The sequence below is a fragment of the Hyla sarda genome, chromosome 4 (assembly GCF_029499605.1).
Source record: "Hyla sarda isolate aHylSar1 chromosome 4, aHylSar1.hap1, whole genome shotgun sequence".
NCBI lineage: Eukaryota > Metazoa > Chordata > Amphibia > Anura > Hylidae > Hyla > Hyla sarda.
In genome coordinates, this window is record NC_079192.1 from 330,754,127 (window position 1) to 330,771,546 (window position 17,420).

General features: G+C 42.0%; 1 protein-coding gene across 4 annotated transcripts in view; it reads left to right on the top strand.

Annotated features, from left to right (window-relative positions):
- Positions 1-7,996, top strand: part of ACSL6 (acyl-CoA synthetase long chain family member 6) — a 207,867-nt gene extending 199,871 nt beyond the window's left edge. For all 4 annotated transcript variants that reach the window (XM_056575058.1, XM_056575059.1, XM_056575061.1 and 1 more), the window contains 3 exons: positions 1,462-1,563; positions 2,875-2,946; positions 7,353-7,996. In XM_056575058.1, the coding sequence (XP_056431033.1) occupies positions 1,462-1,563; positions 2,875-2,946; positions 7,353-7,493 (315 nt within the window). In that variant the 3' untranslated portion in view covers positions 7,494-7,996. The remainder of the gene's footprint in view (positions 1-1,461; positions 1,564-2,874; positions 2,947-7,352) is intronic.
- Positions 7,997-17,420: the final 9,424 nt, after the last annotated feature.

Here is a 17,420-nt window from a genome sequence, read left to right on the forward strand (position 1 = left end):
TGCTAGGGGCGGAGCAACACGACCCGGCGTTGACAGGAGCGAGGGAGGAAAGTGGACCTCGTGTTCTTTATACACTATATACAGCTATCTATAGATAGCTGTATATATTGCATACCACCCAAAGGGTTAACCTACACTGTCTAGCAGTGTAAGTTAACTCTTTCCTTGCTGGGCTGGCACATAGCACACAGCTCAGCAGGGGGTTAAGTGAGCCAGCAATGTGTATACTGTATACACATTGCAGGCTCACTGTAAGTTCTTGCTGGGCAGTAAATAAACGACGTATATCTACTGCTCAGCATCAGCTGTTCTCCCGGCTCTGTAGCCACAGCACAGCTGAAGTCCAGATCTATGCAGGGACATTTTCCAGTGCAGCATGCTGCAGTGGAAAAAGCTGTATGGCTGCAGAAGGATGTAGGGATGCTATGCATCATTCTTCTCTCCGAGAATGCTGAAACTATGGCGTTTTTTCCAGAGTCTCAGCATTGCTGCAATTTGGAAAAACTGCCAGATGGCAGCAAAACGGGGTCAGGGTAAAAACGCCAAACCCAAAAACGTAACGTGGGTTTGGCATTTTGCGTTTTCCCATGGACTCCCTGCTGACATCTGGGTGCAGCGTTTTTCCCATGGAAAAACAAGTGGAAACTTAGCCTGAATGTGATTACTGAGGTGGGGATGAGATGTGAGCTCTGAATGTGATTACTGAGGTGGAGATGGGATGTGAGCCCTGAATGTGATTACCGAGGTGCTGATGAGATGTGAGCTCTGAATGTGATTACTGAGTTGGGGATGAGATGTGAGCTCTGAATGTGATTACTGAGGTGGGGATGAGATGTGAGCCTTGAATGTGATTACTGAGGGGAGATGAGATGTGAGCTCTGAATGTGATTACTGAGGTGGGGATGAGATGTGAGCCTTGAATGTCATTACTGATATGGGGATGGGATGTGAACCCTGAATTTGATTACTAAGGTGGAGATGGGATGTGAGCCTGAATGTGATTACTGAGGTGGGGATGGGATGTGAGCCTGAATGTGATTACTAGAGCGGTGAATGGGATGTGAGCTGTGGTTACTGGAGGGGGCTACTTTCTGTGTAGGTCAGTGGACTGATAAAGGAGAACTGAGCTCTGGTAACTAGAATTACCAAGGTCCAGACTGCAATGCATGCTGGAAAATATGGCTGCTTGGTGGTCACATGGTTAACTGGTGCATGCCCATTGAAAGTGAAGAAAGTGACAAAAAAAGGGTAAAAATTGCACTGGAAGTTGGCTTTTATTGCCTGGATTCATGGATTATGTTTTTTTCCCCATTTCATAGCATAAACCCTTCAGATGCAATGATGCAAAACTGTTTTAAATTTTAAAAATGCAAGATGGAAAATTATAAATTTTGTGTGGCCTTAACATAGAAATATTTTGACTGTTATTTAGTTTTTTTGTGTCTTGTTTTCTCTCACTAGGCCTGTTTAGTTGGTATTGTTGTTCCTGATGCTGAAGTGATGCCAGGATGGGCAAAGAAGAAGGGTTTTGAAGGAACATTTACAGAACTATGCAATAATTTGGTATGATATTACCACAAAGAAAAATATTATAAATGCTAAAGAAAGCTGAGTAGAAAAGCTTTTGGTGTATTAATCTACAAAAATCCAGCGTAGAAATCATAAATCACTTTCATTAGCTCCTGGCATGTGACACTGCCACCTGTAGGTTGAGCCCCCCTTCTTTGTGTATTCACGATCTTTGGCTGTGTGACTTGTGCCTTGTAGCTCTAGCCTTACAGTATAGTGTAAGATTCCAGACTCCCTCTAGTGGGAGAGGCAGGCAGCCACTACATTATACTTTGTAGGGGATGGGAGAGGCAGGCAGCCACTACATTATACTTTGTATCTACATCTAGGTAGGGGATGTCTATCTGAAAGCCAAGAGCCTAATAAAATAATAGTATATTGAGAATCAAATCTACTAGTTTAAAAAATGCTAAATCATATTCAAGAACAAAAATTAACACTTTAACCTCTTCCCATGCCAGAACGTTTAAAGGGAATCTGTCACTAGATTTTACCATATATAACAGGTGGCAACGCGTTATACAGTATATGGTAAAATCTTTTTCCTCCCCACCCAGGGGACTACTTACGGGGCCAGTGGGGGGCACTTTTAGCCTATATATTCTTACAATTCCGGCAGGCAGAAACATCTCCTGGGGATTTTACCATATATCACCCGTTGTCATGGCTTATATATGGTTAAAAGGGTATTCCAGCTTTATACATCTTATCCCCTATCCGAAAAATAGGGGATAAGATGTATGATCGCAGGAGTCCCGTCGCTGGGGACCCCCGCGATCTCGATGCAGCCCCCGGCAGGACCCCTGCGATCATACATCTTATCCCCTATCCTTTGGATAGGGGATACGATGTATAAAGCCGGAATACCCGTTTAAATCTGATGAGCGGCTCCCTTTAAGCATCAAAGAGCAAGCAGCAGATTTCTCACCTGGAAGTAGGCAAAATAATTTTAACGCAAGATCCAGCTGTGTGCAACATTTTTGCAAATATTTGTCCATTTCTGTCTTGCTCACTGAATGGGCGTTGCTTTGCGAGAATGGCCATGGTTTCGACCAAAAGGGGCGCATGGATGCCCCTCTACGGCAAATTTCTCTGCAGAAATTCACCCGCCAATAGAATAAACATGTTAATTCTTTCGGCAGAGTGATGACTGCATTGCTGTCAGTGATGACTGCACAGGTCCGCGCAGCCCTAACTCTTCAACCAGGAATCTCAGAGATTGTTTTATTATACCCTAATAAAAATATACATAAAAGACTTATGTTAGTAATTGTGGTAGTATATTGATGGTTATATCTTCTTTAGGAACTAAAAAAAGCAATGATGGCTGATATGGTGAGACTTGGAAAAGAAAGTGGGCTGCATTCCTTCGAGCAGGTAATAAATTATATAAAAGCCATAATGCATATGGAGATATTACTATTGGCCTTTGCAGCTGTTCACATCACATTTGAGCTGTACACCACAGGTATATGTTTGTGTGGTGGCCCAGTAAGGAAGGTGTTACCCCGTACTCTTGCTGCCCTGTCAGGCAGCCTCCCTACAGTGTCCCCTGGGCCCCCTTGAATCTGTCCCCCATATAAATATGTTTCTAATGTATTATACTATGAAATGGGTTCAGAAAACGTTGTCACTTTAAGACTGTTTACCATGTGACTTGTCATGTGATTGTTACCCAGGATGTACCAGTGAGCAGGTGATCCCAGGGGTGACCTATGGGCTTCCTGCTAGTCTCCTCCATATAAGCCCTGGGTGGAGCTAGCTCTCTCTTTTTCTTACAAGTCTTTGCTGAGGTCAAGTCGAGTCCTATAGAGTGTCCAGAGTCATAGGAGACCTGGAGTCCAGTCTGCAGCCACAAGCAGCTACAAGTAACCACTGTCTCAGTATTGTCAGTCATCAGTAAAGTCAAGTCAGTCACAGTCACCATTTGTCAAGTCAACGTGGCCTGCATTAAATTGACTATATCTACTACAAGTCCCAGCAAGCCCTTAAGGTCTCTGAGTCACTGGTCACCTCCGTGGGCCCTGGCTGAACATTATAGACGTTACCATTTGTCTACCCTCAGTAAAGCTACCATTATCCTTAACTTGGTTTCGGAGTCATTATTGCCCCCGTGCCTAGCCCAGGATCTAGCGGTATACCTTTGGGTGGTATTGAGGATAAACCACACCCTGGCGTCACGAATACAAGGGGTTAATGCCATCTGCCCCTAGGGTAACACCATCTGCCCTCATCACACCCCATTACCACACTTGAATATTGGTAAAAAGGTATTATGATGCATATTATAGCTTGATTGCAATGTTGCTATTGGTTCAGTAGACTTTTGTGACAATGCAGATTTAGCCATACTGGCATACTGATATTTTGTTTAACCAGAGCTTTTAGTGTGTTATATATTCTTGGGGTGTACTTTGTAGCACTTTAGTATTGATGGCTTGTTCCTGGGTTAGCCTTTCAATATAATTTCTGTGGGGATCCAATCCTTGGCACCCCTGCTTGAGGGGGCAACAGCGTGTTAGCACTGTATATTTGGTGGTGGCTGTGCATGATATCGCAGTTCGTCCCCACTCAAGTAATCAGATATTTATAACCTGTTCTTATGGTGGCTACGGCAAGTTTAGAGTGTTAGAATGATGAGGGTAGTAGATCCAGATGTGTCACATAGCTGGGCTGTAAACCCCACAATATCCTTTTATCATTGTATAGCTGTTCCCAGATCTCACAGGAGGTGGCCACGGTGTAATGCAAACTAAGGAGTCCACTTTACTCACACTTTTGGTGGCTTTCGGAGACTTGAAACTTGGAGAAGCACATGCTTGGGAAATCCTCCCTGACTTGGTAGACAGTTTGCCACTGGTCCAACCGGAGGTCAATAAGTGATCTAGTGAAATGCGGCAAGGCCTTTGTTCATCTACATCCTTGCTGAATGAAGAAATGTAGACTGTACTTGCAGCAGGACTTGTGCTAGGCTCAGAAACAGCTTTGCTGCAGACGGAACTAGAGACTATGAGGAACTAGAGAAATGAGGCCTATATGTAAGAGGCATACTTAACATTAGCAATACGTGTGCCCACTTTGGTCTCCTCAAAATATAACAGAGTTGAGAAGCAAGACATGTTCTCCTGACTAAGGCCAGGGTCTACCTCTATTCCAAAGGAGAGGGGTTAGACTTGGGACTAGCTTCTGTTCTCATTGGTGAAAAGTCCTACATGTGACTAAATCAAATGATTAATTAAATACATAACCCAATGCACGCTGTAGACTTCAGTGTATTCTTTAGACTTGGGGTACAAAACAGAAAATGTATTACAAATGCAGAAAATATGCATAACCATACAGTACTTGTAAGATGTACTAGCATCCAGCAAACTTTATATAGCCACCCAGCCACCCGACCAATCTCTTATGGGTAGCAGCTGAAGATGCTGTACTAGGCCACCACATAGAAAGTTCAGTTGTAATACTGTTATAAAAAAAAAAAAAAAAAAAAAATTAAAGGGGTACTCCACCCCTAGACATCTTATCCCCTATCCAAAGGATAGGGGATAAGATGTCTGATCGCGGGGGTCCCGCCGCTGGGGACCCCCGCAATATAGCACGCAGCACCCACCTGTTACTGCTCCGGAAGCGCTGGAGTGTCTGGCTCCCGACCACGGGGACGGAAGATCATGTCACGACTCTCATGTCACGACACTACCCCCGTGTGACGTCTGTCACGCCCCCTCCCATAGACTTGCATTGAGGGGGCAGGGCGTGACATCACACGGGGGCGGAATCGTGACGCCGCGATCTTCCGTCCCCATGGTCGGGAGCAAGACCCTCCAGCGCTTCTGGAGTAACAGGTGGGTGCTGCGTGCTATATTGCGGGGGTCCCCAGCGCATAAGACATCTTATCCCCGATCCTTTGGATAGGGGATAAGATGTTTAGGGGTGGAGAACCCCTTTAACATGTCATAGAGACTCCCATCAATAAAAGAAGAAAAAAAATAGAATCTGTATCCTGCAGTAAAGAGAGTAATATGTTAAGGCTACTGAGGAATACCACAATAGTGGTGAAACGCGTTTAGCCTCGATCTATAAGTATTGCCACAACCATCTTTTGCTCATATAGCTACCAAATCAGCCGATACCGCCTTGCCAGCGCTGCAGTACCCAAACCTGCGGCCCACCATTGAATAGCGCGCTATTCACACCACGAGGACGCCGGCTTACAGCTGATTGCTACTCCTTAGGCCGACGAGCGAACAGTGCCCAGCAAACCTTCACTCACCCACCGTTTCATATTGGATGCCAGCTCTCTGCATTACAAAGGACAACATCACATTATTTGGGACCAGTATACCTTCATAAACGCCTTCTCGGAGGAACCCCTACACCCATGCCAGGTTGGTGGTTGCCCTTGTTTTAGTCCATGCGGGCGCTGATCTATTACAGTCTCCGGAGTCTGCCGCTCCGGAGACGGTCAGCTGCCGTGGAACACGGCGAAGACTTCAAATAAGGTACCGCTCTAAATGTTCAAATATTGTAATCATTCACACTCATAATAACCGGCTCTCCTTGAAGTGAAGTGAAAGTTACAACTGTATCGCTCATCTTATCTGCTACACCTAACAGACACTTTGTATGTACTTTGCTGCTATTACACTGCATTGGCTCTATTGGATGAACAATTCTAACCACTGTGGCTGCTAAATCAGATTAGAATCATTATACTGACTTTGGACATTGGCTGCTATTTGATATAAAATATTTTTATGAACTTTTATATATATATATATATTTTTTTTTTTTTAAGAAGGTTGGCAATCTATATTTTTTAATTTATTTTTAATAAGCATATTTTTCCTAATACCTGGGCATGGGCCCTGCCCAGGCGTTTTAATACCATTTTCACTCAATAAATGCACATTATTGTTTAAACTATATTCTGCAGGTATTTTTAAGTTGTTACTAGTTTTATCTCTATATATCTCACACTTTCATCTGTGACCCATTATCCTTTAATTTTTCCATATCTTAAAGGGGTATTCCAGGCCAAAACTTTTTTTATATATATCAACTGGCTCCTGAAAGTTAAACAGATTTGTAAATTACTTCTATAAAAAAATCTTAATCCTTCCAATAGTTATTAGCTTCTGAAGTTAAGTTGCTGTTTTCTGTCTAACTGCTTTCTGATGACTCGCGTCCCGGGAGCTGTGCAGCTCCTATGGGGATATTTTCCCATCATGTACAGCTCCCGAGACGTGACATCATCATTGAGCAGTTAGACAGAAAATTCAGAAGCTAATAACTATTGGAAGGATTAAGATTTTTTAATAGAAGTAATTTACAAATCTGTTTAACTTTACATAGCCAGTTGATATATATAAAAAAGTTTTTGCCTGGAATACCCCTTTAATCTTTATCTTTTTCCTTTTCTCCTTTTTTCTTTTTCCCTTTTGCTATTTTTCCTATACTTCACTATCCTTGAGGACTGGACATATAATTTCTTCATTATATATTTTTCTATAGATTTTTTGGTCTTGGGGTAATTAGACCATACCAGTTAACCTCAGGCTAGTTATTGATTGAGCTGCACTGCCCTTGATTTTATTCTACAGAATTCAGAAGTTGCCATCAGAATCTTTCAGTAGTGCAGCCTCAACTATAAGTGATCATATGAAAACAAAATACAATATTAAAATGTTTCACATTGTCAATGGATGCTACCCTTGTATCTGTTTCTTTTAGTCTTCTTTAGTCTTCTTTATACACAATTCTAATTTGAGGTTTTGTTGCAGGTGAAAGCAATTCATATCCATAAAGAGATGTTCACTGTACAGAACGGTTTGTTGACACCAACACTTAAGGCAAAAAGACGTGAACTCAGAGACTTCTTCAAACAAGAGATCGAGGAGCTTTACGTTACGGTTTCTGTGTGACAAACTGTGGGTGGCCAAACTCCCTGTTAAATGTCCGCTGTCACGCGGAAGTCCTACCAATATGTGGATACTTTTTTTTTTTTCCTTTATTTTTGGATTTTCTTTTTTTTAACCCAGTTATCATCAAAGTGCTTGGAATGCATAAAAGCAATGAAAGACAAAAGAGGTTAAATTAACCAGTTACTATTTTCCTTTTCTGTTACTAGCATGTACGGTACAGCAGCAGCAGACTGAAGGCTAATACCGATAGTACAGGATGCCAGCACAGCTTCAATAAGGACACTTTGTTTTTAAGCACAGAAAATATTTTAGAATTAAACTACTGTTTAATAGGTGCACGAAACAAACAAACAAACAAAATAAATAAAAACAGAACATTGACCTGTTTTCTGGATTGCAAGGACAGCCGTGTCCTTTTTATATAGCAGTACATATTGCGCAAGCTGTGTAAAATGTTTAAAGATTTCAAGAGATTAATAATTTTCAATAAAATAACTACAATGATATAATTTAAAGATTTATTTATTGTGTTTATTTAAGGGTTTTTTTAGCTTGTGGAATTGGCAATACATTAACATGGAATTATTTGACATGTATCACTATTCTACATTTCTACTGTAAAATTCTGTATTTGCCATAGACATGCTGATTATTATGCACAGCACAATGAGGGTATGTTCACTAGCGGGGGAGATAGGAACGCTCGTAATGTGTCGATATTGTAGATGGCAATGCATTTTGGAGCGGATTTCACCCAAAAATTTACATGTCAATTTATTCAGCGGAGGCAGAAATATCAAAATTCTCTCATGTGCACAGTGCAGCAGAATCCCATTAAAAGGGTTCTCTGCCCCTAGACATCTTATTCCTTATCCAAAGGATAGGGGATAAGATGTCTGATCGCGGAGGTCCCGCAGCTGGAACCCCCGCCATCACTGTGCAGCACCCAGGATTAATTTAGAATGCTGGTTGCTGGCGGTGGGGGTCGTGACGTCATGGCCATGCCCCTCTTGAATTCACGACATGCCCCCTCAATGCAACCACGCCCCCTCCCATAGACTTGCATTGAGGGGTTGTGGCATGACATCACGACCCCCATACCCCACCCCCGCTCCAAGTGTTCGGAACAACGCTGGGGCAGCGGAGCACCCCTTTAACCCCTTAACGACCATGCACGTAAAAGTACGTCCTGGTTTGGCAGTACGTCCCGCACCAGGATGTACATTTACGTCCTGTGTATGACAGCGAGCATCGGAGCGGTGCTCGCGTCATACACGGCAGGTTCTGGCTGTTATCAGCACCCGGGGACCCGCTGGTAATGGCTGGCATACGCGATCGCGCGGATGTCTGCCATTAACCCCTCAGATGCCGTGATCTGTACAGATCATTGCATCTGCGACAATGCGCATGATAAAATAGATGATCGGATCGCCTGCAGCACTGCCGAAGCGATCCGATCATCTGTAATGACGGACGGAGGTCCTCTCACCTGCCTCCGTTTATCTCTGGGCATCTCCTGCTCTGGTCTGAGATCGAGCAGACCAGAGCAGGAGATAGCTGATAATACTGATCAGTGCTATGCCCTATGCACAGCACTGAACAGTAGTAGCAATCAAATGATTGCTATAGATAGTCCCCTATGGGGACATAAAAAGTGTCAAATAAAAGTTGAAAAATTTAAAAATAAAAAAAGTAAAATGCCCTCCCCCAATCAAAATAAAAATTGTCAGTTTTTACCATTTTACCCCCAAAAAGCGTAATTTTTTTTAATAAACATATTTGGTATCGCCGCATGTGTAAATGTCCAAACTATCAAAATATAATGTTAATAAACCCGTACGGTGAACGGCATAAACGTAAAAAAATTTCAAAAAGTCCAAAAATGCTTATAAAAATGTTATAAAAGTTTTATATATGCAAATGTATAAAAAGTTCAGATGATGGTGCAAAAAATGAGCCCTCATACCGCCCTATTTACGGAAAAATGAAGTTAGGTGTTCAAAATAGGGCGATTTTAGATTACTGATTTTGTACAAAAAGTTTTTTTTTGTTTTTTTTAAGCGGTACAAAAATATAAAAGTATCCAGTCATGGGTATCATTTTAATCGTATTGACCCACAGAATAAAGAACACATATCATTTTTACCATAAATTGTACAGTGTGAAAACGAAACCCTCCAAAATGTGCAACATTGTGATTTTCATTTAAGTTTCCTCCCTAAAAAAATATTTTTTGGATTCGCCGTACATTTTATCGTAAAATCAGAGGTTTCATTACAATTGGTCACGCAAAAAACAAGCCTTTATATGGGTCTATAGATGGAAATATGAAGGAGTTATGGATTTTTGAAGATGAGGAAACCTTGGAAATTCTGTCATGTGAACATACTATAAAAGAGTATCCCCCCACACAGTACTCGGCACAGGTGTACTGTCTGGATCCCATTTGCGGCTATGTCCTCAATGAGTGACAGTAAGTGTATAAAGGAGTCCCAACAACATATCTTATAATATAGAAAGGATATAAAGGGCACTCACCAGTCCAATTTTCTTGTATTTAAAATCCTTTAAAATTTCTGAAGATACCAAGGAGAGATTTATCAAAACTAATGCAAAGGAAAAGTGAAGTAGTTGCTCGTAGCAATATATATATATATATATATATATATATATATATATATATATATCTCAATGAAATTGGTTGCTATGGGCAACTATTTCTTGTTTCCTTTGCACCAGTTTTAAAGAGAATTCCCCAGTATGCATTTTAACTGTGAGAAAACTTCAGGTCCAGATTTATCAAACTGTGTGACAGAAAAACTTGAGAGATTTTTCCACAGCGACCAATCACAGCTCAGCTAACGAGCTCTGGTAAAGTGAAAGCTGAGCTTTGATTGGTTGTTGTGGGAAAATCACTCCACTTTTTCGAACAGTTTGATAAATCTGGCAATAGAGTACAGAGAAAAACAGGTATAAGAGGTGGTTTTAAACTTTTTATGGTATCCTTAAAGCGTACCTGTCATATCCCACAAAAAATAAATAAAAAAATGTATATGTTACTCAGTAACTAATCCTGAACATGTACATATACTGGGGGAGATTGATCAAAACCTGTGGAGAGGAAAAGTTGCCTTGTTGCTCATAGCAACCAATCAGATCCCTTTTTATATTTTTGACAAGGCCTCTGCAAAATGAAAGAAGCAATCTGGTTGCTATGGGCAACAAGGCAACTTTTCCTCTGCACAGGTTTTGATAAATCTCCCCCACTGTGTCACAAATTCTTGTTTCCCCTTGTTTCTTTTGCTCACTTGGTTTGTCATCCTCACCTTCGAGGGGCCATGTCCTCACTCTGCATGACTCAACTTCCTCTTCATCCAAAGAGACCCAAAGATTATGCTGAAGCTGGACACGATTGGGGGAGATTTATCAAAACATGAGGAAAAGTTGCTGAGTTGCCCATAGCAACCAATCGCATTGCTTCTTTCATTTTTTTTTTAAAGGTTTTGTAAATCTCCCCCAATTATATTCTGGATTTTTATAAGGCATGATTTCTATAAAAAGGAAATAACATTTTCTTATGAAGTATATTCAAAAGTTTAAAGGGGTACTCCGGTATAAAACTTTTTTTTTTTTTTTCAAATCAACTGGTGCCAGCAAGTTAAACAAATCTGTAAATTACTTCTATAAAAAAAATCTTAATCCTTCCAGTATTTTTTAGGGGCTGTATACTACAGAGGAAATGCTTTTCTTTTTGGATTTCTCTTCTGTCACGACCACAGTGCTCTCTGCTGACCTCTGCTGTCCATTTTAGGAACTGTCCAAAGCAGCATATGTTTGCTATGGGGATTTTCTCCTGCTCTGGACAGTTCCTAAAATGGACAGCAGAGGTCAGCAGAAAGCACTGTGGTCATGACAGAAGAGAAATCCAAAAATAAATGCATTTCCTCTGTAGTGTACAGCCGCTAATAAGTACTGGAAGGATTAAGATTTTTTAATAGAAGTAATTTACAAATCCGTTTAACTTTCTGGCACCAGTTGATTAAAAAAATTAAAAAAAAGTTTTCCACCAGAGTACCCCTTTAATGTTCTGTCAAGATGTACAACATATAAAAGATTTTTGAATCTGATAGTGCCTATTTAAGAAATCTAAGGATGCTTTTACAGAGTGCTTTTTGGGAAAACACCACAGCAGTTTTCATTACGGAAGCCAGAAGTGGAATCACAAGGAAGGAGAAGGATTAGTCCTTCCTATATGCAGTATGTCCTAGTCCTTTTAAATTCACTATACATAAATAAATAAATGAAGAAATAAATAAAGAAATAATAAACTGCTTTAAAAACTGCAGTGATTTTTTTTACATGCTATGCGGTACAGTGTCCTTGTTGTTAGAAAAAATTTTCAGGTCACAGAGACATGTCTACACTTTTGATCGTTCATGGTCTGTGTGTTCAGACCCCCACCAATCTCTAAAACGTGGGGAGAAGCACACTGCGAAGTCCTTATAGGGGTACTCTGCTGGAAAACTTTTTTTTTAAATCAATTGTTGCCAGAAAGTTAAACCAATTTGTAAATAACATATTTAAAAATCTTAATCCTTCCAGTACTTATCAGCTGTTGTATGCTCCACAGGAAGTTCTTTTCTTTTTGAATTTCCTTTCTGTCTGACCACAGTGCTCTCTGCTTCCATTTTAGGAACTGTCCAGAGTAGGAGTGAATCCCCATAGCAAACCTATCCTGCTCTGGACAGTTCCTGACATGGACAGAGATGTCAGCAGAGAGCACTGTGGTCAGACTGGAAAGGAATTCAAAAAGAACTTCCTCCTGTAGTATACAGCAGCTGATAAGTACTGGAAGGGTTAAGATTTTGAAATAGAAGTATTTTTTACAAATCTGTCTTTCTGACATCAGTTGATTTAAAAATGTTTTCCAGCGGAGTACCCCTTTAATTCCCTGGCTCATTGCCTATACCATCTTACTCACAAAAATAACCCATAAATTATAATGTAGTGTTTTTCAAACAGTGTGTCTCCAGCTTTTGCAAAACCACAACTCCCAGCATGCCCAGACAGCCTTCGGCTGTCCGGGCATGCTGGTAGCTGTAGTTTTGCAACAGCTGGAGATACACTGTTTGAAAAACACTGATGTATTGAAACTTACAATCGTTGGGTGTCTAAACACAGAGACCCTGACCAACCAAAACGTTTGGTATGTCTCTACGATTTTTTTCTGACAAGTGGAACCCTTTTAACCCCTTAAGGACCAGGCCATTTTACACCTCAGGACAAGAGCGTTTTTTGCACATCTGACCACTGTCACTTTAAGCATTAATAACTCTGGAATGCTTTTAGTTATCATTCTGATTCCGAGATTGTTTTTTCGTGACATTTTCTACTTTAACATAGCAGTAAAATTTTATGGTAACTTGCATCCTTTCTTGGTGAAAAATCCCAAAATTTGATGAAAAATTTGAAAAATTTGCATTTTTCTAACTTTGAAGCTCTCTGCTTGTAAGGAAAATGGATATTCCAAATAAAAATAAATTTGATTCACATATACAATATGTCTACTTTGTTTGCATCATAAAAGTGACGAGTTTTTACTTTTGGAAGACACCAGAGGGCTTCAAAGTTCAGCAGCAATTTTCCAATTTTTCACAAAATTTTCAAACTCACTATTTTTCAGGGACCAGTTCAGGTTTGAAGTGGATTTGAAGGGTCTTCATATTAGAAATACCCCACAAATGACCCCATTATAAAAACTGCACCCCCCCAAAGTATTCAAAATGACATTGAGTCAGCGTTTTAACCCTTTAGGTGTTTCACAGGAATAGCAGCAAAGTGAAGGAGAAAATTCACAATCTTCATTTTTTACACTCGCATGTTCTTGTAGACTCAATTTTTGAATTTTTACAAGGGGTAAAAGGAGAAAATGTATACTTGTATTTGTAGCCCAATTTCTCTTGAGTAAGGACATACCTCATATGTCTATGTAAACTGTTCGGCGGGCGCAGTAGAGGGCTCAGAAGCGAAGGAGCGACAAGGGGATTTTGGAGAGTACGTTTTTCTGAAATGGTTTTTGGGGGGCATGTTGCATTTAGGAAGCCCCTATGGTGCCAGAACAGCAAAAAAAAAAACACATGGCATACCATTTTGGAAACTAGACCCCTTGAGGAACGTAACAAGGAATAAAGCGAGCCTTAATACCCCACAGGGGTTTCACGACTTTTGCATATGTAAAAAAAAAATAATAATTTCACTAAAATGTGTGTTTCCCCCCAAATTTCACATTTTTGCAAGGGTTAGTAGCAGAAAAGACCCCCCTAAATTTGTAACCCCATCTCTTCTGAGTATGGAAATACCCCATGTGTGGACGTCAAGTGCTCTGCTGGCGCACTACAATGCTCAGAAGAGAAGGAGCGCCATTGAGCTTTTGGGAAAAAAAATTTTGGAATGGAAGTCGGGGGCCATGTGCATTTACAAAGCCCCCCGTGGTGCCAGAACAGTGGACCCCCCCCACATGTGACCCTATTTTGGAAACTACACCCCTCACAGAATTTAATAAGGGGTGCAGTGAGTATTTACACCCCACTGGTGTTTGACAGATCTTTGGAACAGTGGGCTGTGCAAATGAAAAATAACATTTTTCATTTTCACGGACCACTGTTCCAAAAATCTGTCAGACACCTGGGGGGCGTAAATGCTCACTGTACCCCTTATTACATTCCGTCAGGGGTGTAGTTTCCAAAATGGGGTCACATGTGGGTATTTTTTAATTGGGGGGGTTTATGTCAGAACCGCTGTAAAATCAGCCACCCCTGTGCAAATCACCAATTTAGACCTCAAATGTACATAGTGCGCTCTCACTCCTGAGCCTTGTTATGCGCCCGCAGAGCATTTTACGCCCACATATGGGGTATTTCTGTACTCAGGAGAAATTGCGTTTGGGGGTCTTTTTTTTCCTTTTAACGCTTGTGAAAATAAAAAGTAAAGGGCAACACCGGCATATTAGTGTAAATTTTTTTTTATTTTTTTACACTAACAAGCTGGTGTAGCCCCAACTTTTCCTTTTCATAAGGGGTAAAAGGAGAATAAGCCCCCAAAATTAGTAGTGCAATTTCTCCCGAGTACGGAGATACCCAATATGTGGCCCTAAACTGTTTCCTTGAAATACGACAGGGCTCCGAAGTGAGAGAGCACCATGCGCATTTGAGGACTAAATTAGGGATTGCACAGGGGTGGACATAGGGGTATTCTATGCCAGTGATTCCCAAACAGGGTGCCTCCAGCTGTTGCTAAATTCCCAGCATGCCTGTACAATCAGTTGCTGTCCGGAAATGCTGGGAGTTGTTGTTTTGCAACAGCTGGAGGCTCCGTTTTGGAAACACTGCCATACAATACGTTTTTCATTTTTATTGGGGGGACAGTGTAAGGGGGTGTATATGTAGTGTTTTACTCTTTATTATGTGTTATTGTAGTGTAGTGTTTTTAGGGTACGTTCACACTGGCGGGTTACGGTGAGTTTCTCGCTAGAAGTTTGAGCTGTGGCGAAAAATTTGCCGCAGCCCAAACTTGAAGCAGGAAACTTACTGTAAGCCTGCCCGTGTGAATGTACCCTGTACGTTCACATGGGGGGGCAAACCTCCAGCTGTTTCAAAACTACAACTTCCAGCATGTACTGACAGACCGTGCATGCTGGGAGTTGTACTTTTGCAACAGCTGGAGGCACACTGGTTGGAAAACCTTCAGTTAGGTTCTGTTACCTAACTCAGTATTTTCTAACCAGTGTGCCTCCAGCTGTTGCAAAACTACAATTCCCAGCATGTACTGATCGCCGAAGGGCATGCTGGGAGATGTAGTTATGCAATAGCTGGAGGTAGGCAACTACAACTCCCAGCATGCCGAGACAGCTGATTGCTGTTTGGACATGCTGGGATTTGCAGTTTTGTAACATCTGGAGGGCTACAGTTTTAGAGAACACTGCAAAGTGATCTCCAAACTGTGGTCCTCCAGCTGTTGCAAAACTACAATTCCCAGCATGCCCTGACAGCAAACAGTTGTTTGAGCATGCTAGGAGTTGTAGTTTTGCAAGATCTGGAGGGCTACAGTTTAGGGACCACTATATAGTGGTCTCAAACTGTAGCCCTCCAGCTGTTGCAAAACTACATATTCCAGCATGCCCAAACAGCTGTCTGGGCATGCTGGGAGTTGTAGTTTTGCAACATCTGGAGGGCTACAGTTAGAGACCACTGTATAATGGTCTCAAACTGTACCCTCCAGATGTTGCTAGGCAACTCACCAGCTTCCATCGGATCCAGCCGCACGTCATCGCCGCCCGCCGATCTCCGTCGCCTGCAGCCTCCGACGCCCGCCCGGATTGGTAAGTGGATCTTCAGCGCCAGTCCCCGTCGTTTCCCCGTCCTGCCCCGCCTATTGTAGGAGGGCAGGACGGGGAAAACAAAAGTAAACCCCCCCCCCCCCCCCGCCCCCGATCTGCTATTGGTGGTCGCGTCTAGACCACCAATAGCAGGGATAGGAGGGGTGGCACCCGTGCCACCTCACTCCTATCGCTTCAGGGGGATCATAGGTGTCTTAGACACCCGCGATCCTCCTTACATTCCGGGTCACCGGGTCACTATAGACCCGGAATGACCCGGAATCGCGCAAATCGCAAATGTGAATTCACTTGCGATTTGCCGCGATCGCCGACATGGGGGGGTCTGATGACCCCCCTGGGCATTTGCACGGGATGCCTGCTGAATGATTTCAGCAGGCATCCCGTTCCGATCCCCGCCCGGCGCACGGCGGGGTCTAAAACTGCCCATGACGTAAATGTACGTCCCTGGTCCTTAAGACCCAGGGTGTCGGGACGTACCGTTACGTCATGGGTCCTGTAGGGGTTAAAGGGGTTATCCAGGAAAAAAATTTTTTTTTTTATATATCAACTGGCTCCAGAAAGTTAATCAGATTTGTAAATAACTTCTATTAAAAAATCTTAATCCTTTCAGTACTTATGAGTTTCTGAAGTTGAGTTGTTCTTTTCTGTCAAAGTGCTCTCTGATGACACGTGTCTCGGGAACCGCCCAGTTTAGAAGCAGATCCCCATAGCAAACCTCTTCTACTCTGTGCAGTTCCCGAGACAAGCAGTGATGTCAGCAGAGAGCATTGTTGCCAGACAGAAAACAACAACTCAACTTCAGCAGCTGATAATTATTGTAAGGATTAAGATTTTTTAATAGAAGTAATTTACAAATCTGTTTAACTTTCTGGAGCCAGTTGATATAAAAAAAAAGGTTTTTCCTGGAATACGCCTTTAACAACACAAAACATAACGTATGAACTCCATTCTGATGGACTGAGGGACACATCTTTGGAACATAGAAACATGCTAAGCCGTCTCGGGCAGCTTAGAAGCGTGTAGTGTTGAGCCCACTAAAAGACTTACTGTTATATTAATAATGATTGTATTCCATTGCAAAGTAATATATTTTTCCAGATCAATTATTTTTTTGTTATGTGTGTGTGTATATATATATATATATATATATATATATATATATATATATATATGTTTTAATGTGTTACTGTACCCTTAAATGAGAGCAGTGAATCCCATGTGACCCTGCCTGCCAATGGGAAGCCCTAAAGTCTCATGTGAAAAATCCTACACTTACTTACGTATTTGGCCACACTCATGCTCATACCATCCCTGTACTTTTGATTATTAGCATCAATGCTATTGTTACGCCGAGCGCTCCGGATCCCTGCTCCTCCCCGTAGCACTCGCGGCGTTCTCCTCTCTGCAGCGCCCCGATCAGACCCGCTGACCGGGAGCGCTGCATTGTCACTGCCGGTGGGGATGCGATCCGCGTAGCGGGACGCGCCCGCCTGCGGGTCGCATCCCAATCTACTCACCTGTCCCGTTCCCCG